Raw genomic sequence first — 21,288 nt, 5'->3', positions numbered from 1 at the left:
TCCTCCCCTCTCGATCCCGCACCCCAAAGACACGGGATAACACTCACGCAGACACTTAATTATGATACTGTTCCACTTGGTCAAACATCACAGGAGCCAGGGATGCCACGCCTCCCCCGCCGGCCCCGCTCGCTCATCGGCCACCGGCGTCCTCTCAACACTCTTCTCTGCAGACGGCCACGACATCTCCATCGACGAGTGTGAACAACGTGAAATCGTTTGCGTCCGCCTCGGCGGTGGCCGCCGCCGTCGTCGTAGGAGCCGCTCAGAACCGCAACCACCAGAACAACAGCCACGCTAGTCCGCTGAGGCTCAGTCCAGGCCCGGATACGCCTTCCATTACTTCCGGCGGCGCCGGCGGAAGCAGCAGCAGCAGTAGCAGCAGTAGTAGCAGCAGCAGCAGCAGCAGCAGTAGTGGTGGTGGTGGTGGCAGTTGTAGTAGTGGAGTCGGTTCGACTGCCGGCAAAATGCAGAACATTGGCAACAGCAGCAGCAGCAATCAACAGACTAAAATGGGTGGGCCGTCGCCGGGCGATTTGAGTCTGCACGAACTGGGCGAAGCGCTGGATCACGGATCGCGGATGAGAAAGGCCAGTTCCATGCCACCTCAGGCTGCCATTGGTTCAATACAATCCCCCATTTCTCATTCGCCGCCCGTCTGGGTCCCCAGGTAGGCAACATCCAATATATGCAACAATAACGATCCGACGATCCGTACCCGACCACCCCACCCCCACCCCCCTCTTCCCCCCCTTGTCGTCGCGTTTGGAATTAAATTCCGTCCCTGTACACCTGATGATAACCGAGATTGTTGTGTTGAAATTCCAGGCAGAGTAGCGACTACTGGGTCAAGACGTCACCGCCGTCGACATCTCCGAGGTCGAGCAGATGCAAAGTGGGCGGATCCGGATCGGGAATGCATCCGGACGGAAGCAAAATCAACGGTAAAGAATGATAAATAATACGTGCATCCATCCCCCACGGCGTCCTTTTGCTCTCGAAAACGACAAAACGTCCATCCGAAGAAAGGAATTCAATTTGTCAAATTTGTTTGATGTGTATTTTTATTATTTTTCCCTTGAAATATTCAAATTGACGGACGCCGACGTAGACGACGACGACGAACGGGAAACGGACCAGCTGCTGCGCGATCCTGACGACCAGGGCTTCTTCGACGAGCACGTAAGTTCTTATTTCTTATTTCTTTTCTTTTTGGGTCGGGGGAGAAATGGTAGCCTTTCATCGCCCCTCATCCCCTATCCCTTGTGACAACAATATTCCATTGTATATATGATCCATCCATCCATTCGGCAGCTCCTTGGCTCTCCCATTTTTCCCTCCCTTTTCTTTACTTGTGCGTCCGGAAGACTAGGAACTAGAAGAAGGGCGAATGGTCTTCTTTCTCCGTTCGTAAGAAACAGATTTGCTCCTCGGCCGATGATCCATTATGACGTCAAAGAGCATGTGAACTTCTCATCCGACTCTTCCATCCAACCGGATGTCTTGTCGAAATCTTTTCTTCTTTCCCCTTTTTCTTTCTTTATATTTAAAATGTATGTACATGAATTTTTTTTTGTCGGGGTAGTGTATATACCCGTCCCGTCCATATCGGCTCCTTAAAATGAAGAAAAATGGTATACAGAATACGAGGAGGGAGGGAGGATCTTTTCTATTGCTTCTCGCCGGCTGCCAAAAGACGCCCTGGTAATCCTTCGGCTAGGAGCAACCTTTCCTCTTTCTCTCGTATCCATCCAGTGACAGACTCTCCCCCCCCCTCCTTCTTTATGGATGGGAAGATCCAGGAGATCAAATAAGGAATCAACCTGGGCTTCACTTTTCTTTTTTTCTTTTCGATATCTCGTCTGCTTTTAACCGACGTGTTTCCCAACTGTCTCCTGTTGACGCTAAGGATCGTGTCCCGCAGCGTCGGCTCCCATCTCGGTTCCCTTATTCCCTGGGAGGACAACAACTTTTTTGGATTTTATTTGATTTTGAAATATCGATTCGCCATCGGTGAAATCCCACCACCAAGGTCAAAGGAAAAGAAAGACGAGATAAGGGGGTAGAAAAGGTTGCGGTTACACTGAACTGGGTGTACACTGGGAAAGTAAAGGAGCCATAAGGAGGAGGAGTTGGCAGGGGGGGGAGTTTTCAATATCTTGTTCAAACTTTTAACCGCCTCCCAAGACAGAGTCCCTAAGTCGATGAATAGTAGTCAAATCCTTTCCACGACTGGTGGTGGTGGTGGAGTTGGTTCCATATTAAAATTGCTCCGAGCTCCTTTTATTTTTTTCTATTTCATTGTTGCCGACCGGATTCTTCCTCCCTCATTTTTATCATGACGAAGCTAATCATTTCCCTTTTTTATTTTTGGTTCCCCTTTCAATCTTCCTCAGACTCCCTTTTTTCTTTCTTTTATTTATTCAAATCCGATCTATATGTTTCTACATGTTTATCGCTTCTTGCACGTTCAGTTTCAATGGGCGTGAACAAATCACGTTGAAGACGTTCAGCTCCTATCGCTGAAAAAAAGGAGCCTCCCAGTCTTTTTGATTCCTTTGTTTCCTATTTATGTGCTCCTCTTTTTTTATCCATCCGACAGCAAATGCGCACCAAATTTAGGAGCTCGGCTTGCGCTTCCACCCACTCCTTTCCCCCCTTTCTCCTCTTTTTTTTCGTTTCCTTTTCTCGGCCCCACCCTTCGATTTATTGCAAGACGGCCGGATTTAGAGATTGATCCGCGCGGCAGGTTCTGGATCATAAAATCCGTGTGTCTTTCTCTCTCTCTTTCTTTCTCTCTCCATGTTCGCCGGGCAACTACAGACACAACAACAATATAGGGCCAAGTATAGCGTAAGAGTAGTAGTATAGTCCTCTCATATTTTGGTTGTCGTCGTTATTTGCTATTGGTTTTGGTACAGGCAGGGAAACTCATCATCGTGACACACAGTGTATTGATTTTTTCGCTTTTCCGATGGTCGTTAGATAGTTATTGTTTGTTCTATGACGTTGAAAATGTGGGTGGGGGTGGTGACGGCAGCGGTGGGGTTGGGCGATTGAATAGGTCAGGAGAGGAGGAGACGCTGCTGGATGTGGATGAGGCTCTGCCTCCTCAGGAGGCAGCGCTCGATGGCCAACGGAACGGACGAGTCGAATTCTGTCGTGAAATAGTTAATGGCCGTCGGCTGGCCGAGCCGGTGAAGTTGGGCGAATTTCCGGGCGCTGAAACGGGCCCTCGACGCCCAATCGCACGGCTCTGCGTGCGGCAACCCCCTCGTGTTGATGATTGATCCGTCCGGCTGCTTGTGGGCCAGGAAGATGAAGCGATGCTGGCCGCCTTTATGCGACGGCAGTGGGCCAAGGTATTCTGCCAGCACATCGCCTGTGTGTGTACACAATCCAGCACAGCCAAAAGATAAAAAAACAAAAAAGGAATAAAGAGTGAGTGTTTATACTTGTACAGCCATCACCACTTTCACTAGAGCTGGGAAGGAGGAGGAAAAAAAGAAAAAGAAGAAGAGTGTAGGCAGCAGCACGAATGAGGAGGAGAAGAAGTTTATCGATTTGCGCGTTACCAGCTCCCATTTTCCCGTGCCTCTCAGCCGATGGGAAAATCGAGGGAGATTGGAAATCAATGGAAATGGCTGGGCTCCCCCCTCCGCTAAAGGCAAAAAGATCTTTTACCGGCTTGTACCGTGGCTGGCTTATATTAGTTCAGTGCCATTAGGAAAACGGCTCTGATCATGTCGGGGGCAGTGTACATTTCAACCGCATAGTTTTGAAAACAGCAGCCTTGTATAGAGATAGATAGATAGATACACTCTGTGTGTGTTTGGACTGACCTCGTTCGATATCCTCGTCAGGGATGTTGACCACCAGCCATTGTAGGAACTCTGAGTAAATGCTGTTGTTTCGACTAGGCACGTCCGGATCGATGGCCATCAGCGTGAAGAGTCCTCCGCTTCCATTAGTCGGGAAACTGTTGGGCGGGCGGCGGAAAGAAAAGATTTTTTGTCAGAATATTCAACACACATTAAAACAAATTTAGTTTCAATTTGCTATACAACACCCCTCTATTTTCATCTGAATGGCCCTGTGATCTTTGGCAACAATTTCGTTGAAATGACGTTGAAAAGAACCTAGTCTTGTTTCTCTCTCTCTCTCTCACTTCTTGGTATTCCGGGAGGATACGTATGCTCACATCAATATGAAAGGAAGTCTAACTGCGAATCATATTAGCCCGCGTATTCCGGTTAATACCATGGCCGGGACCTTGTTGTCTATCTGGAAGGGAGGGGGTAGCGTGAGCGGTACTACAAGCGGAGCTGCTCAAAAAATGGGAGAATCAATAAGAAACGAGAATTTTTCTTCTTTTTTTCCGTTGTTGGTAAAGTCATGAAGTTGAAAAATAAAATTGAAAATAAAAGGGGGAAAGTGAAGACCTTCCCTCGTGCTCTCTCGACGAGGTTGTCGACCGTGAAGGAACACGGCCGCGATGGGGGGGATTCCCGTGGGGAGGTAGAAGAAGCGCTTGAGTGATTCCCTCCCATCTTGAAATCCATTTGTCTTGTTTTATATCATTTGCGATTCGAATGGGCTTCCGCCATTCTCCGTCCTCCGCAACTTGTGGGGCTTACACGCACCGGTTCCCGACAACCGGCCGACGCCCCCCTCCCCAGTCTAGTTTAGTACACGTGTCGTGCCAAGTCACCATCAAGTGATTCCAGGCTACCAAAAGGCCCACTAGACTAACAGTTGAAGGAGCCTCTTGGTGGTCCTGTTACACTTGCAGGAGAGACAGTAAAAAATACGTGTCGGCGTCGAATAACAAACGGTTACTAACGAAGCTGCGTCGCATAGGGTTCCCGCATCAACTGGGGTAGTAGTAGAAGGTTAGGTTGAAACGGTTGAATCGAAACGTATCGAATTACCCAAGTTCTCTGAATAGAAAGCTTGCTCTTTGGCCAGCCCAAAAGGGTCTTTGGAGTCGGTTGATGTGTAAGGTGGAATAGATAAATCAGCTAGCTAGGCTAACCGGGGACTCGAAACTCACTTGACTTGCTGCGGCTGGAGTTGAGTTTGACGTGGGACGAGCTGATTGCCCATATGAACGCAGGCATGGTCGGCGTAATCAACGTTGACTATGTAGGGCGGCACGGCATCGACGATCTGGCCGAGGACGCCGTGACGGCGCAAGTCGTCCGTCATCATCTGACGCCACTCTTCGTCCGAGATTTCTTCGGCTTGAACCTTAAAACCAAGAAAAATAGAAAATGTTTAACCCCGTCATCGACTCTTTTTTTTAAATGTTTTTTTATGTTTTCCACGTCCCGACCCTTTCTCCGCCGTCACTTTCACCGGATCTGTGACACACTTAAACTTTCACTACGGGATTGGATGGAGAAAGTGAATATTTTTTGGTCGGGTCTTAAAAAAATTCTCCAACACACGGACCTCGTTCGCCCCTTCCAAATAAGGCGGCGGTGGCGAGAAAGAAAAAGTTGAGAGAAGATCAACGCCAGTAGATTGTCTGAGCTCAGCGTTTCTCCTTTGGGGTTTTTTTTTTAGTTTTTTTTTCCTTTCCACCGTAGGTTACGTCAGGGGTTTAAGGTTTATTATATTTGGGAATTATTCATTTATTACGGGCGAGTGGCTCGGTTGGTCGGTCGACTTTTGCCCTGAAACTTTCCTTCAAAGTCTGGGCCCGTTAAAAGGATCAAGTTGCCGGGGCTGCGGATGCCGTGACTCTTACTCCCTGGCGGGGTATTTTTCCGCTCCAGAGGATCCACACAACCCGACATGGCAATCAATCGAATTGGGAGAGAGAGAGAGAGACCCTTTGTTTCGATGCCTATTGGTTTTTTTTTCTGTTTTTTTTTCCTGTCCCCCCTTGCGCAATATATCGTGGTTATATCTTCGGATATTTGGCGGGCCGTTTGAAAATGTTTGAGAGAAAATCAGGATTAACGACTCTATTGTCTTCAACTGCGCTGCCAAAGTGACTGCTTGGGCTGGGCTGGGCCCCGTAGTTTCTTACGGCTCTCCGCACTTGTCCAATAAAGCCGCTGCGGATCGTGGACCGACACTGACGAATTTATTCGATCCATCCACTTCTCTCTAGCGGGTCGAGCGAAAAAAGAAACACCGCTAAACATACGTCACTGACAATACCCCCACCTCCCTCCCCCTCCCAATTTCCTGTTGTTGTTGTTCTTCTTCTTTTAAATGAATGGGGGGGGGAGTGAGGACAAGACTGGCGCTATCGCTGGGCTTAGAGCCTCAGCCACTTCAAGGCTTTACTTAAATCTATATGTACATGAGAAAAGAAAAGCCCAGTGAACACACTTCGATCCACTTGTTAAAAAAAGAGTCGCCAACGGGAGTTAGCGGGAGCGGTTGTCTTGTAAAAGCGAAAAAACAAGCCCCAAAAAACTTGAAAAAATAGAAAGTCAATCTGTAAAGAAAAGGAGACATGTCTCGAGCGAAAAACATGGCAACAAGAAAATAAAGGCGGAATGTAAAAGAGACGGGGGCGAGTTGCTTACGCTGAAAGGCAAATTGAATTGCGCGGGTTCCCACGGGGATGATAGGAGCTGGACGCGGTCAACCTGTTCCGCGTTGGCGGTAGTCGTCGTCGTCGACGTCGACGTCGTTGGCTGAAAATGGGCGCCGCCTCTGGACGGCGAAGAGGAGGAATCGGGAGTCGAATCCGTCCGAGATGAATGAGACAGCGGATGAGATGAAGAAGGCGAAAGAGGAACGAGCGGCCCTAACGACGAGGAGCTGTGATTCAATCTGTGCGGCAGTGGCGAACCTAACGACAAGCCAATCAAGTTGAGCGCCAGCAAGGCGACGGCCACCGGCGTCTTCCCTGACATTTTGCCTGGGATCTGCGGGACTTTTTTATCTTTTTTTGTTGTTTAAACCGTCGAAAAGAACGAGATTGAGGGACGAGAACAAAGCGAGAATATCACTGACGCTCACATAGAGATCGCACAGAGCACTGAATCACATCAAGACGCCCAAAAAAGGGACGTCGGGACTTTGTCGCTTGATGAGATGGGACCGTTCCAGAAGAAGCTTTGGAAAAGAGAAGCGACGATTGCACTTTTTTTTTCTTCTCGCTAAAGAACGTGTATCACGCCCTTTTGGTTCTTGTCTTGTGTTTTTGATGATTTCCTCCTTCACACTGTGCGGATGGCAAGTGCTGCACTAAAAGCCGTCACTATTTAGTGTTTTGAGTCACGGACCAACGACTTGTTAGGACTCAATAGCCTATGCTCTGTTGTGTGGCGGCGGCGAAGCGGGCGAGCGACTGCCAGTCTTTTTGGTTTTGAATGTGTTCCACGAAACTCTAACGTTGTACTGCTGCTCGTTTGTGTGTTGTTAGCAGTTCTCTATCATTCCCTCCCGTCTCTTTTTTCTTTTTCTTCTTTTGGCCATTGAGACGAGTGAAAGTGGGACCCGTGACGAAGAAGGAGGAGCAGGTTGTGTGTGTGTGTGTGTGTGTGGTTGGTTTGGGGTCCTCGATTTTTTCCGTCTCCCTTCTACTTTGCTCGTTTTTTCTTTGACATTTTCGGTTGTTTGTTTTTTTGTTTGTTTCTTTTGAAGGGGGGAGATCTTCCGTCAGAGTTCCGGGTCGCACTTTTTTGGGATAGATTTCCAGGTATAGGTTTTTTTGTTTTGGAAGTTGATGCAAGGAGGAGCGAGAGAGCAGGTGATGCAACAGCTGATTGATTGGAGAGAATAAAGGAAACCGGTCCAGTAGCTGGTAGCCCCCCTTGGTTCACCTCCACCAGTCATTGTTTTTTTTTTTTTTTTTTTTTTTTTTTTTTAATCCAGAGCACGCCCCCCGTTGAGAATTAAACCAAAGGGAACAGAGATAGATGTTGGGTCCGTATAGCGGTGACGGTGTTATCGTCATAATCATCCCATTCCAGCTTTTCTCTTTTTGTTTTTCCCCGGCCTTTCCAGCAGTCTCATTTCGTATGAGTTTGGTGTGCTTCCCTCTCCTGTACACTCTAAAATGGAGGGGAAAGAAAGAGAGAAAGAGCTTTCATTCGTTAAGTCAAGTTTTCTCCCATTCAGACACCGAAATAAAGTCAAATAATAAGCTGGCGATATAAATTACATTAGTAACTGCGACGTACTGCTCGCTGTGACCGCAATTTCTTGTTGTGTATTCTGTACTGGTGTCGTCCGATCCAGATGAGATTTTATTTATTATTTTTTTTTAATTTCCGCTCGGCCGAGTATCAAGAATACCTTCTCTCTGTTGTCGCTTGATTTGATTCGCATCTAATCACATCCATGGCCTGAAATCACGACACGAATTTTCCCTCTCGTTAAATTTGTCAAAAAGAAAAGAAACAAAAATTGGATTTTATTTTTTGGGGTCAGTTTGGACAGTTTTTCCGACCAATCAAGTTGGGATGATTTCTGTTGGCGTTGCTGAATGAGCGCAATGCGGAGAGCGTGTTCCCAGAGTCCGCGTAGTTTTTAGTTTTTGTTTTTTGTTTTTTTAGATTTCCCCTTCGTACAACGGGCGGTGCCGCCTTATGATGTACGCTTTTCTCTCTCTTTCTACCTTTTTGGGCGTTCGTGTTTGTCTTTGACTTGATTCCAATACATAATAATGTGTTTGTGTCTTTCTTGAGTTGGCTAGTGCCAGGGCTGTCGCTATGACGACGGTCGCGGGCACAGCGACGTCATTACTCGCACAAATATCCAACAAGACAAATAAAAAGAGAACCGGCTGCTTTCGAATCTGCAGCAATTCAAGGCTTTTCGTTCTCTCTGCGTACGTGTGGGTTATTTTTTTGACGGCCTGTTATTACGTCTGTTTGAGGCAGCCCCGCCCTTTTTTTTTCTTCTTTTTTTTAGAACGAAATAAAAAAAAAAGCCAACGCGCCAAGTGTAGAGGAATAAAAAATATAAAAGGAAACCAAAAAATATGCTGCAAATCAACAGGGACCATCTGGCTGCTGTACACCTGCGTCCTTATTTGCCTCTGTGTGTGTGTGTGTGTGTGTGATTATTTGGAAGTGCGGGCGACCTATCGCACGAGCGCTCACGTCAAAGCCGAGTGTGTGTGTGTAGAGAATACGGGATGTGTGTATCAAACGGGGCAGGCCCCCGCCATGGTCTCGTATTGCACACAACAGGGACCGAAACGGGCCGGCGTGTTGTCTCGATAACTGCAGATGTTGCACATCCCAAAAGAACTTGCTTCCGCCGTTGCTTTTCACGATGATTTTAACTGTAAGTCTTTTTTCTCTCTCATTTCTTTCTCTCTTTTCCACTTACCAGCAGCCGGGATGGATCCTATTTGTCCGTGTAACTCTGACCATATCATCTATTTTTATTGGCATTTCTGGGCCTATTCTTTTTTTCTTTTCTTTTTTTATTCGACACATGGATGAAGGGCAGAGAGGCTTGCTTTTATTGCAGTGCCGTTATGTCGCCACCACCCAATTTTTCTTCTTCGTCGTCTACTTGCTGTGGTGGTGCAAGATTTTTCCTCAATTTTGGGTTTGGGTTCTGGTTATGTTTTCTCGCCTTTTTTACATCGTTTTGGCAATTGATCGCCGACGGTCGGCACGGGTCCCTTATACTATAGACATTTTTTTATTATCATCATCATCATTCCCTCGCGTCTTCTACTTTTTGGGGCCGACTTTCTCTCCAGCCCGTGACGATGTCGAGATGAGATTGGCGTGCCGTGCGGGATCCCTTCATTTCTTTGTGGCTTGTTGGGTTCTTACCATCTCCTTAACGACGACGACGCCAACATACGGGGGGCTGGGCGACCGAGTCCGGCCGATGGGGAAATGATAGCGAGCGAGAGAGAGAGAGAAGGAAAGTCAACGGCCGTCGACAAGTTTGAAAAGAGACGGGACTCATTAAGAACATGAGGCAGGAAAAAAAAAAGAGGAAAAATAATAATCTTACATATATCCTCTACGGTCCTCTTTTTCCTTTTTATCTCCATCTCTCGAGCTCGTGGACATTTCTGTCGTCATTCCTCGTCTCTTCTATACACACAACGTCGTCTGTTAGTTTTTGTACGACAACAAGAAAATAAGTCAAGGAAGAGCGGGAGGGGCCAACAACTTTTCTGATGGATTTTTCAGTTTTCGTGGAATGACGGAAAAGTCTTTCTTCCGTGTTTGGATGGCAACTGATGGGGCTGGCGCTGCTGCTGCTGTGTCTATCTTGATCCTATACATCCATCTTGATATCTCTACGGTCTCTTTTCTCTCTTTCTGGCTTTCACGACGACTGTCATCTCGGGTCTTTTGTTTCAAACGACAACAAATGAAATTGAAGGCGCGCCCACCCGTTGCTTCGGATGTCGGGCGAGCCCATCCGACGACGAGGATTGGGGCCGCTCCTGTGCCGACGTCTTCGTCACCGCCCACTCCGTCGTCGCTGAGATCGGCTTCGACGGCGTCGTCTTCTACTCGGTCGTCGCCACAACAACAGCAACAACAACAACAGGGACAACAACAGCAGCAGCAACAACATCTTCAACCGTCGTCGACTGTGTCGGTGGCAGCGGCCGCCACGGCAGCGCTGACCAACGGGACGGCGTCGAGCCCATCGTCTTCCAGCGGAGGAGGCGCCCCTCCGCCGTCTCGCCAATCCGAACCCAAGGATCTCAAATACAGAGAAACGACGCCGTCAGCCAAGAAGAAGGTGACATGCATCATCCGAGCGCTTCTGAGCACGTCACCAGCATCCCTCGATCCTTTTTCGATCGTCTTTTTTTTTCGATCCTTTTATTTTTTCGATCCTTTTTCTATTTTTTGGCCTCGTTGCTGATCTGCTCCGGGGGATTGAAGCATGCGGATTTACCCCAGCAGTCACTTTTGACTCGATTGCACGCTCGTTATCTTGTATTTTGTGTTAATTCAATCGGACAATCAGACACAACAATGGAAGAAGAAGAAGAAGAAGAAGCTGAGCCGAGAAACTTGAAGGCGCACTCGTCGGTTGCGCTCACACACAATGTCTCACTGCGGGAGCATTTTGCGGTGAGGCGGAGAAAACAATCAGCGTCATCATGTATCGGGCGCGCTCTGAATTCTCCTCTGTGGCGAGTTGAGAGAAGAATATTGTTTCGCGTCGAATTATTCTTTGATTATTTCGTGAAACAGGACAGAACAAGACATATGGACAAAAACTTTTTTAAAAAATAATCTACTCTTGCCGTGTAAAGTTATTGCATGCGGCGTTGGCGAGCATGAACATGTCCGTCTTTTATCACTTTATCTGCGTCCCTTATTTTTTTAAATTCATTTTTATTTATTTATTCGCCATTTTTTTCTTTTTCGTCGTGTGGCTCCGGAAGGAAAACCATTTTTTCGTTGCCATTTACCCGTCACATTCTGGCTGTTTATGCCTTGCGTGTTTACCCGTTTTTTTATCGTGAATGTAACGACCCGCCCCCGCTGTGTGTGTGTGTTGCATCCATAACGTCCGAATGATATTCCCATTTCGGATAGTTTATAATCCATTTAATTTTCTCCGTTTTGGCATTTTCAAATCAACTTATTTTGTCGTTTATTTCTTTTTAGGATGACAACTCGAGCCAGAGCAAGAAGAAAGGGAGGAGCAAAGAAGGTAACGTAATTTATTTTTTTTTCCTTATTCCATCTCAGAATGCAGACAATCTCGAGATCAAATGCAAAATAGATGGGTATATATTTATATATAAAAACATATATTTCAAGTATAGCAATTTAAAAAAGAAAAAAGGATTCCCGAGTTTCTATTTGTTTGTTTTTGTTTGAATTTTAAATTAAATTTCCGCTTCACTCGCACCATTTCCCATTTGGCAAGCGTGGTTTTTATAAAAAAAAACATAAACAAAAACAAACCAACAAAAAAAAACTAAAGCAAGAATTTGTATGCGTACACATCTAGTAGAGTTAAAGAAAAAAAAAGAACCCTTGTTTCTATATATTTTGTTTTCCTATCTTCCTTTTTATTATCTTGGGCATCGTGGTCGACATGATTTGGCTGCATCGACCTTATTTTTTCTTTTTTTTTTTCATTCCTATCTTTCGCACCGCCATCGTCTTATTATTGGCGGCTCTTGAGGTTTTTTTTTTTTACTATTATTCTTCCTTTATAAATTTGAATTTCAACAAACCCCAAAAAATAATAAAAAAAAACACCCATTTCTTTTTGCAATTTGCGGCCCCGCTAGCTGCTTATGACATGCTCCAACGAATCAATCGTGATTTTGCCAATGAGTTGTAACTTGTTCAATTTCTTTGCTTGGTGATAAGAAAACAGTATTAGGGAGGAGAGAGAGAGAGAGAAGGGAAAAGAGGCCATTGGGCCAGTACTCCTGTAATTATCTTAGAATTTCTAATGCCCGCTTTCTTTCTTTCTTTCTTCTTTGATTCGATTTTTTCTCCACATTTCCTTTTATCAGATTATCTTTGATTGAATGCCACGTATCACACACACTAGATATTATTCAAGGCCGTTCGTGTATTAACACTAGCAGTAGTGAAAGTTCGTAATTGTTTTTTAAATCTTAATTGATTATCTTTCACACTTTTTTATTGCAACAAAAAAACGAATAGAATTTTTTTGTTCTTGGCTCGAATCGCTATCCGTACTTTCCCACGGCTAATTATTATTCCAAACAGTTTGCACAACTGTTCACTGCGTAAATCACTTGCGTATCCGTTGTGTTTTTTATTGGACGGTTGTACTCTGCCACCCGATCATCTAAACCGTAGCAAAAAAAAAATCTACGCTCTGCACAAATAATTGGCTTTCTAATTCGATTCCCCACCGACTAATTGACGTTGGCTACACTTTCTTGGGCGAAGAAAAATTCGAAAAGCACCTCCTTGATCACCTCCCCCGGTGTGTTTGTACCTGTTGGCACAACATCACGACGAATTTGAGCTATGACGTAGTAGAAATTTGCTGTAGAAAGATGCACATTCAGGAGCCAGAAAGAAATGAAATAATGACCATTTTTTGGAATTAAGCGGGATAGCTGAGACGTCCCCAACATTTTCACCGATTGTCTAAATCACTGCGTGCGTGTGTGTGTGTTGAAAACGAAACAATTCCGCTTTTCTGTTTCTATTTTCGGTTGTTAAGTTGGTTCGTTTCCGTCGTGGGTTAATGTTACGATTCCCCCCTTCCGATTTCATTTGTTTGAATTTTGAATTTTTTTTTGTCTTTTTTTTTTTTTATTTATTTTCCAAACAAAAAAACAAAAATCCAAACAAACAAAAAACAAAATTTCACGCTGATGGTGGGGGTACATCCTGTTCTTCTTCTCCTTCTTCCCATGCGTTGTCGGTGAGCATATATATTATACACATCCAATTTTAATGCCCGTTTTGCCCGTAGACTATTTAACTCCTTCTTCACTTTTTTACTTTTAGAATTTTGTAGTTTCGTTTGTTTTTCTTTTACAATTCTTCACCTCAACTTAAACAACGAAATTTTCATTCCTTAAAAAAAAAAGAATCATTCATTTTTTGTGCGTGTGTGTATGATATTAAACGCGGAATTAAGGGAAAGAAAATCCAATAATGCCTGCGTGTCCGTCCATTTCCCCCCTCCCTCCCATTTTCAATACGTCTCTCATCGTCCTCCTCCTCCCTCTAGCCCCCCGTGTTTCATCATCGTATGCATGACATGCTTCTTGCATTTCTTCTCTTCACCTTGTTTGTTATTTGACGATGGTGTCGAGCATGAGAGACATTGCTGCAACCCACAAACCCGATTGCCATTTGCCATTTTGTGAGTCGAAAAACTTGTCCGCTCGTGACCGTGTCCGTCAAACTCAAAGTTCGAATTTCAATTCGTCGTCTTCTATTGCCTAAATAAATCTAATACAAAGGCGTTTAATCATTTTTTTACAGCATGGCATTACGATTCGGTTTCAAATTTTAATTTGTTTCTGTTCTTTTGTCTCTTTTGTTTGATTTGGTTTTCCTTTTCTTTTTTTTTCTTTTTTTAATTACCTGTTTTGTGTGTTTCCGCTTCCGGATGGTGGATTCACGGATTCACGAGAACACAAAAGTTCCGCCAACATTCCAATTAGTTGATTCTTTATTTTTCATTAATAAATTAAAAACTAATCAAGATCTTTTTTTCTCTTTTTATTATTATCGGTTTCTTTTCATTTCGTTTGTGTCGTCGACGGTTGGGCCGCAACAGTGATGGTTCACGAACCTGCAGTACTCATCGAAGGTGTTTTATTCCGCGCCAATTACCTGGGCTCAACGCAGATCGTCTGCGAGGGGCAGCCGACCAAATATACTCGCATGATGCAGGCGGAAGAAGCCGTTTCCCGCATCAAGGTAAAAATCACATCACCTGCTTTTATTTGCTGCCATATCAAAAAGTTCCTTCTCTTTTTGCAATTGATTCAATAACCAAACGGACAAAACGAATTTCATAGATTTGATGAAATTACGCACTTGCGCGCGCATATTATTCTACATACACACACATTTTAAAACTCTACTACACACACGTACACACGAAAAAAAGAACAGTTAAAGAAAAGCAGTTACACACACACAAACCACAGGGAGAAAACAAAAAAAGAAAGAAAAGAAACGGAGATGCTAATGATTCCCCATAATTTTCCCATTTACCTCTACCACCACCGAACCCGCTCTTCCTGATTTCCCCAGACCGTTCCTGTCCTTTTTCGTTACAACCCTCCCGCTGGGGGGCATTCGCCATTTGCCCTTCCTATATAGGTCTAATACTACTACTACTACTACTGCTGCCACTACTACTACTACTACTACTCTTGATCTTATAACCTTCCTTGTGATTTTAAAGAAAAAAGAACTAACTCTTGACTACCTTTAACCCATGAATTATTATTTTTTTTGTATTTCTTTATTTTCCTTGGTCGGGTGACTGCTGGAACGGAATGTTTAAGTTATTCTTTTTATTTTTCCTTGGGCCATTTATAGTCGGTCAATTGTAGTCTGTCGGATATACATGGGTAGTTTGGATTCACTTTTGAATGTTGATATCAACAGTAGTAGAAGAGAGATCCGTGTGTTGTCTCCCGTTGCGCACTTTGTCCCTTCGTTACTGTCATTGTGTCTAGAAACAATCAACACCAAAGATTCAAAATTCGTTCATTCGACTCGCGGGAGGACTTCCAAGTGCAGGATCGAATGCCATTGTCTTTTTTCTTTTTTGTTTTGTGTGTCTGTGTGTTGGGGAGGGGGATACCGTTTTTCTTGTCACATGATGGAATGTATCGATCATCGTCCGGCAGGATCAAGACATTCGTCAACACAATCGCGAAACGGCCAGCGATTCGTCGCCGGCCTCCATTTCCTTCGACGACGATGACGAAGAGGTTGACGACGCCACGGCCGCTGATGAATCGCTGCCGCTTTATTTCAATGACGAAACGCAGCCGGAATCGAGTGCCGACGTGTCGGTCAGCAACAGCAGCAGCACTCGAATTCACGTGAATCCTCAGAGCGAGACGGACGTCACGTCCCGATCGTCTTGCGACTTTAACGCCAACGTTCCGTCGTGCCCGCCCTGCCAGGAGCCTCAGACTCCCGTCTCTCCCGTCCCGCTATCCGTTCCGCCGTCTTCCGATCCGGCTCCGCCGGGACGCTTTTACCAAGAGGAGGATCCCGATGAGGATCGGCTGGACGAGGATGAGGAGGAGGAAGATTCGCCGTGTGCCACCTCGTCGAAAGTGATTCACGGCTGCAGTTTCCGACTGCTCTACCATGGATTGTCGGAAATCGACGAACTGCAACCGGATAGCTCGGCGGCATCCGGCTGCTGGAAGTACCGCACTAAAAAGAGCATGGTAGAAGAGGCCGTGCTCAAATTAAAGGTCGGTCATCGTTCCAAGCAAACTCGACGGAAAATTTTAAAAAATAAAAAAAAAGAAGAGAAACAAAATCAAAAGACTTTGGGATGGGAGAAAACTTAAAAGTGGGTAGGGCGGAATTATTATTTTTATTTTTTTTCTTAGGGTTGGATGGAACCGTTTGGAGAACACGGGGGGGGGGGAATATTGGAAGAGAGGAGACAATGTTATTCATGTTATTGGCACGTTTACACGATATTTGATGATGTTGCTCTGTCGCTTTTTCTTCTTCTTCTTTGCTACTTGCATGGCTCCTCTCACTTTGGCCGCCGATATTGTCGTCCCCCCTGATATTGTGTGTTTTGCACTCGGCTGGATGGCTACGATGTCGTCGCAAAGAACGTGACTTGCTCATCATTTCTTTTCCCTTTTTTCCTTCAGCTTCTTTTGTTGTCGATATTGTTGGGCGTCGCCCAATTTTGACGGGGCGCGCCCAAATGTGCTGGGTTGCACTGAACTCCCTCCGCCCTCGAAAAAAAGGAAAAAAGACGGCGACAAAAGGATGGAGGATGTCGAGAGGGGGGGAGGCGAACGAACGAGAAATACTTTGCGTCGAGAGCTCCCGTAATATGGGGCGTCGAGGCTCATTACCAGCGTGTTTCCTCTCCCGCCTTTTTCTCATTTCGGCTGCTTCTTCCTTTCTGTCCGAAGCTCCAGCTACTGGCCCCCGAAGATGTCGAGAGCCATATCTCGCGAAACGGCCATATCCAGGAGTCTTGACACATCAAGTCGAGCTCCATTCCCCTTGAGCGTTTCCTAACATGCCAAACTCCGCCCCTCTCGATGGTAATCAAGACACTGTCTATTATACACATGCATATGATATACACACAGCTATATCTATTTTCCCTCCTCCTCCTCCTCCTCCTCCTCTCTCCTGCGAGATATTATACGCGTCCATGTTGTATAATTCATGGGGTCGGGAGTGATCTCCATCGGGCCTTTAGTCGCCGGGAATTTCCGATTTGATCTGCCCCCCTTCCCCATCTTGGCATTTGCCAACGGCAAAGAGAAGCGCGACAAAAAGGGACTCTGCTATTCAGAAAAAAGGGTTCTTAAGGGCTAAGCCTCTTTTGGGAGTTCATATTCTTCGTCTTCTTCTTCTTCTTCTCAGCTTTTTTCGTCTTTTTCCTTTTTATTACTTTGAGATTTTCCTGGTCGCCCATTCTCCGGCTAGGAGCGGCTAGGAGGATTGAGCTAGGGACAATTGAGGGATATTTATTCACTTTTCTTTTTCCCCCTCAACGACTTTTCAACACCCAATTGAGTGAATGGGACCATATTCTTTGGGGCATTGAGATCAGTCGGTTTCAGTCGCTAGTTGTTTGCCGTTACTTAAGAATTCAATGGCGTCGAAAAGAGGAATATAAGGGACTCTCTCCATGTGTCTACTCACTTTTGGCTTCTCTTTCTTTGTCGTGTACACTCTTACTGCTGCTGCTCATCCAATCATGCTCGGGAGATTTTTGAATTGCCTCGTCTGTTTGCGAATGTCGTGACACTGACGTGTTTGTGTGTGTGTGTTGCCCACTCTGTTGGCCCCGGCGTTCGACTATAACACCGCACACTCTTATTATTATCCCATTCGTCGCCTGCCTCTCACTCATTTGTAGACCACTTGAATCCGTTCCGCCTTTTCCAGCTCATTCCGCTCTCCCTCCGCAATCTCCGGAATAATTTTCTCGACTATAGGTAGACCGAACACTCGCGCGCGCGCACACACATACACACACATACACACACGGAAACTGATGCCAGACAAAATGTTATGAAACATTTTTGATTCAAAACGATTCACTCACTTTTTGATTTAGCATATGCCACACACACACACACGCCATCGAAAAAAATAATAATTAATTGATAATAATTTTTTTTTAACCACAATATTTAGTTTGACACGTTAAACATTTAACAGAAACAAAAATAATTTTGGGAAATAATTATTATGCCGTATTTACATATAAATATTTTGTCTATTTCTATTTCTTTTGTCTTTCTCTCCCTTTCTTGCTTGCCCTGTCGTGCGGTAATGGTCTTGTTTGCTAGGCCCTGGTGAGTCCATTATCTCCTCTCTTTATCTCTTGATGTCGTCTGTTGTTGTTGTTGCTGTTGTTGTTGTTGTTTCGGTCATCGACGTCTCGTGTAATTGTGTGTTGAGAGACGTACTAAAAAAAAAAGGAAAACGGGGCGGCAACCTCCTCCCTCTGTGTATCCACACAAACTCTTGACAGCGGCCGTCAACCGCCGCCCGTCTGAGCAGCCGCCGGTTGAAGCGCTCCGCGTCTTGCGTGTCTTGTCGTCCATGACAGAGACATGCCACCACCGCTCCTTTGCTCGACTCTTCTCCACCTCAACTCGACGTGTGTGTGTGGTGTTCTATTGATTCAATCAAGGAGCGACCACCACCCTCACATGTATCCTGGATGTAAGGTTCTTTATACCCAAAAAGAAGAAGAAGAAAAAAAAACCTAATTTAGTCCCTTATTGTTTGTTCAATGGATGCTGGGAACGGATCTCTTGAACGTCGACAAAAGAAACACGAGCGAGAGAGGACGAACGGGAAAACGGTCTGAAAGAAGCGGAGAGCAAAGCAGTGGTCTGAGAACAAGTCTTTCGACGGACATGATCCCACGCAAAAATCGCGGAGCGCATCCAACGAAGACGCTTGGTGGATATACAGAGGGGGGTAGTGGAAGGATTCCTCTGGATTAGTTTGCCGACGGCCGATATTAATTTTCGTTTGCGCTCTGCTCGCCGAGAAAGAGAGAGAAAGAGATCCGTAAAAGAGAGAAGAAAGAAAGAATGCAAACATACCGATCGTGAATGGAATCTTTTTTTTTTTTTTTTTTTGGCTATCTTTCATTTTCATGACTCCTCCGTTCATCATTCTCCTACTTCTTCCGATACGGGAAATGATGAAAATTAGGCGCCGGAAGGAGAAACGCAGCCGACGACCGAAGTGGACCTCTTCATTTCCACGGAGAAAATCATGGTCCTCAACACGGAATTGAAAGTCAGTTGGAGATGAAATATTTGATCATGATTTTGTTTTTCTTTTCTTTCTGCATTCCTTTGACGTTTTGTTTTCGGTTTTTTCTTTCCCCCCTCAATATCTCATTTCTTCCGCCGCACGTGCTTTGCCTGGCAAACGGCGACTCGGACTATCCAAATTGATGTCTTATTATTTCTCTCTGGTTCTCAACGTCTCTATATAACCTATATCCTCTTTGTCGTTTCTCTTGTGTGTTGTCTGCCCATCTTCTCCAGGAAATTATGATGGATCACGCCTTGAGAACCATTTCCTACATTGCCGATATTGGAGACCTCGTCGTTCTGATGGCCAGGAGGCGGATGATCACTCAGGATGGCGAAGATTCCAGCAACAAGATTGCCAAGACGCCCAAAATGGTCTGTCACGTCTTCGAGAGTGAGGAGGTAACAAATGCTTTGATGACAACCGATAGATTCTAATGCTGTGCTGCCATTCGACTGAGAATGATACTCGTGCGACGGGCCGTTTGTCATCGTTTTATTTGGTTTTTGTTTGTTTGTTTCTTTCTTTTACAGGCCCAGTTTATTGCCCAGTCCATCGGTCAGGCCTTTCAAGTTGCCTATATGGAATTCCTGAAAGCCAATGGCATCGAGGACCAGAGTTTTGTGCGCGAAATGGACTATCAGGAAGTTTTGAATTCTCAGGAGATATTTGGCGACGAGTTACAAATGTTCGCCAAGAAAGAGCTGCAGAAAGAGGTATGTATTTCTATATTAGCATAATTACCCGTTCACTGAACCCGAACGGCGAAGCGGCTCTCGGGTCTGCATACTTTATGGATGCGTTCCAATTGCGTTCAGGTCATCGTGCCGAAAGCCCGCAACGAAATCCTGGGAGTCGTCATCGTCGAATCGGGATGGGGGTCGATGCTCCCGACTGTCGTCATAGCCAATCTGGCACCGGCTGGAGCGGCTGCTCGATGCGGCCAGCTCAATATCGGAGACCAGATCATCGCCATCAACGGCATCAGCCTTGTGGGGCTGCCCCTCTCCACCTGTCAGACTTACATCAAAGTAAAGGCTCAATTTGACACTTTTTTTACCAAGGTCTTCAAGTCATCTTCAATTGTCTCTCTAAACCTTTGGCGGGCTTTTTGAATTTGTCTTTTGCAGAACGCCAAGTCGGCGACGGTGGTTAAACTAACTGTGGTTCCTTGCCCACCCGTGGTCGAGGTGAAAATCAAACGACCCGACACAAAGTACCAATTAGGTTTCAGCGTCCAGAACGGAGTGGTCAGTTACTTAAGTTACTAATGAGTTGAACTCTCCTTTTGGCATTTTCGGATCTTAACGAGTCGTCGCGTTTGAACTTTTTTTTCCGGCAGATTTGTAGCCTTCTGAGAGGAGGGATCGCTGAACGAGGCGGAGTTCGTGTCGGTCACCGGATTATTGAAATTAACGGTCAAAGTGTCGTTGCCGTACCTCACGAACGCATCGTTGGTCTTTTGGCAACTTCCGTCGGAGAGGTAAAGAACTGAAAAATGGGCCTCATTTCATTAATGGTTCCCAATTGAACATTTTAAAAATAACTTGAATTTGATTTCATTTAGATAAACATGAAGACGATGCCCACCTCCATGTTTCGCCTTTTGATTGGCCAGGAAACTCCTGTCTACATCTGATAGTCACAGAAACCTTGTTCGTACTTTTCTGCTTATGTTTTGAATTGACCCCGTCGGGAGCTCTTCACAGTCTCGCATCTCTCCTGCGGCGTCGTCAATATTTTTTAAATATTTCGGAACCGTGAAACGAAACGAAGAAAATGGAAGACAAAAAAGAAAAAAAAAGAATCATCGTGTATTTCACTACCAGTGTGCTGCGATGACTGATGGTAACGTGTCGGTTATTATTAGCATGTCGTTCAACAACGCATTACGAACCCCTTACGGTACCAGAGACGACCGAATCGTTGACGTCGATCGAACACGACGGCCATCGGACCCATTCAGCGCCGGTCTCAGAACTTCTCTATCCCACGTCTTTTCTCCATACCCAATTTAAAATTTTAGGTTTCGATCTAGTCTCCGTTGGTTTTAATTGCTGTATGCTCGTTTTCCTTTCATTTTTCCAAGTCATTTCAACAGAGGAGAGTGAAGAAAGCAAAGCTCGTATTCTTTCTTATTTTTCACAAACCATATCTCATATCAACCGCGCTTTGCTACTATCGAGATGTAAGCTTTCTGTATTATGCGTGTTTGTTGGCTTCCTACTGTACAGTGTCGCCCACAAATACAAACGTAATGGCCATTGAATAACATGGACGACTCAACTTTATTCGACCGAAACTTCATCGCACTATTATTGCCCTGCAATCTTCTGCAATCATT

General features: G+C 45.3%; 2 protein-coding genes across 9 annotated transcripts in view; one reads left to right on the top strand and one right to left on the bottom strand.

Annotated features, from left to right (window-relative positions):
* LOC124193988 (serine-rich adhesin for platelets-like) overlaps window positions 1–21,213 on the top strand; it is a 30,541-nt gene extending 9,328 nt beyond the window's left edge. The window contains exons 3-16 of one of the 8 annotated variants that reach the window (XM_046587975.1): window positions 94–670; window positions 829–944; window positions 1,112–1,182; window positions 10,330–10,698; window positions 11,580–11,625; window positions 14,224–14,345; window positions 15,290–15,871; window positions 18,837–18,923; window positions 19,178–19,345; window positions 19,478–19,660; window positions 19,763–19,975; window positions 20,075–20,194; window positions 20,287–20,427; window positions 20,512–21,213. In XM_046587975.1, coding sequence (XP_046443931.1) covers window positions 94–670; window positions 829–944; window positions 1,112–1,182; window positions 10,330–10,698; window positions 11,580–11,625; window positions 14,224–14,345; window positions 15,290–15,871; window positions 18,837–18,923; window positions 19,178–19,345; window positions 19,478–19,660; window positions 19,763–19,975; window positions 20,075–20,194; window positions 20,287–20,427; window positions 20,512–20,583 — 2,867 coding nt within the window. In that variant the 3' untranslated portion in view covers window positions 20,584–21,213. Of the gene's footprint in view, window positions 1–93; window positions 671–828; window positions 945–1,111; window positions 1,183–10,329; window positions 10,699–11,579; window positions 11,626–14,202; window positions 14,346–15,289; window positions 15,872–17,956; window positions 17,963–18,836; window positions 18,924–19,177; window positions 19,346–19,477; window positions 19,661–19,762; window positions 19,976–20,074; window positions 20,195–20,286; window positions 20,428–20,511 lie in introns of all 8 variants that reach the window. The other 7 variants (XM_046587979.1, XM_046587974.1, XM_046587978.1 and 4 more) reach the window with 7 other exon arrangements.
* On the bottom strand, window positions 2,935–7,394 carry LOC124193989 (OV-16 antigen-like). Its single transcript, XM_046587983.1, has 4 exons — window positions 6,546–7,394; window positions 5,054–5,250; window positions 3,843–3,979; window positions 2,935–3,382 (listed from the first exon to the last, which is right to left on the bottom strand). The coding sequence occupies exons 1-4, from the start codon at window positions 6,876–6,878 to the stop codon at window positions 3,066–3,068; spliced, it is 984 nt and encodes a 327-aa protein (XP_046443939.1). The 5' UTR covers window positions 6,879–7,394; the 3' UTR covers window positions 2,935–3,065.
* Window positions 21,214–21,288: the final 75 nt, after the last annotated feature.

This window comes from Daphnia pulex, chromosome 5 (genome assembly GCF_021134715.1).
Source record: "Daphnia pulex isolate KAP4 chromosome 5, ASM2113471v1".
Taxonomy (NCBI): domain Eukaryota; kingdom Metazoa; phylum Arthropoda; class Branchiopoda; order Diplostraca; family Daphniidae; genus Daphnia; species Daphnia pulex.
This window is presented reverse-complemented; position numbering and strand designations above follow the sequence as displayed.

Bases quoted from the DNA above. Each gene is read 5' to 3' on its own strand.
- LOC124193989 (XM_046587983.1), bottom strand. From the start codon at position 6,878: ATGTCAGGGAAGACGCCGGTGGCCGTCGCCTTGCTGGCGCTCAACTTG. The intron at 3,980-5,053 runs GTGAGTTTCGAG...CCCGCCCAACAG, and splicing joins CTCCAGCCGCAGCAAGTCAA to TTTCCCGACTAATGGAAGCG. The intron at 3,383-3,842 runs GTCAGTCCAAAC...GTACACACACAG, and splicing joins TGACGAGGATATCGAACGAG to GCGATGTGCTGGCAGAATAC.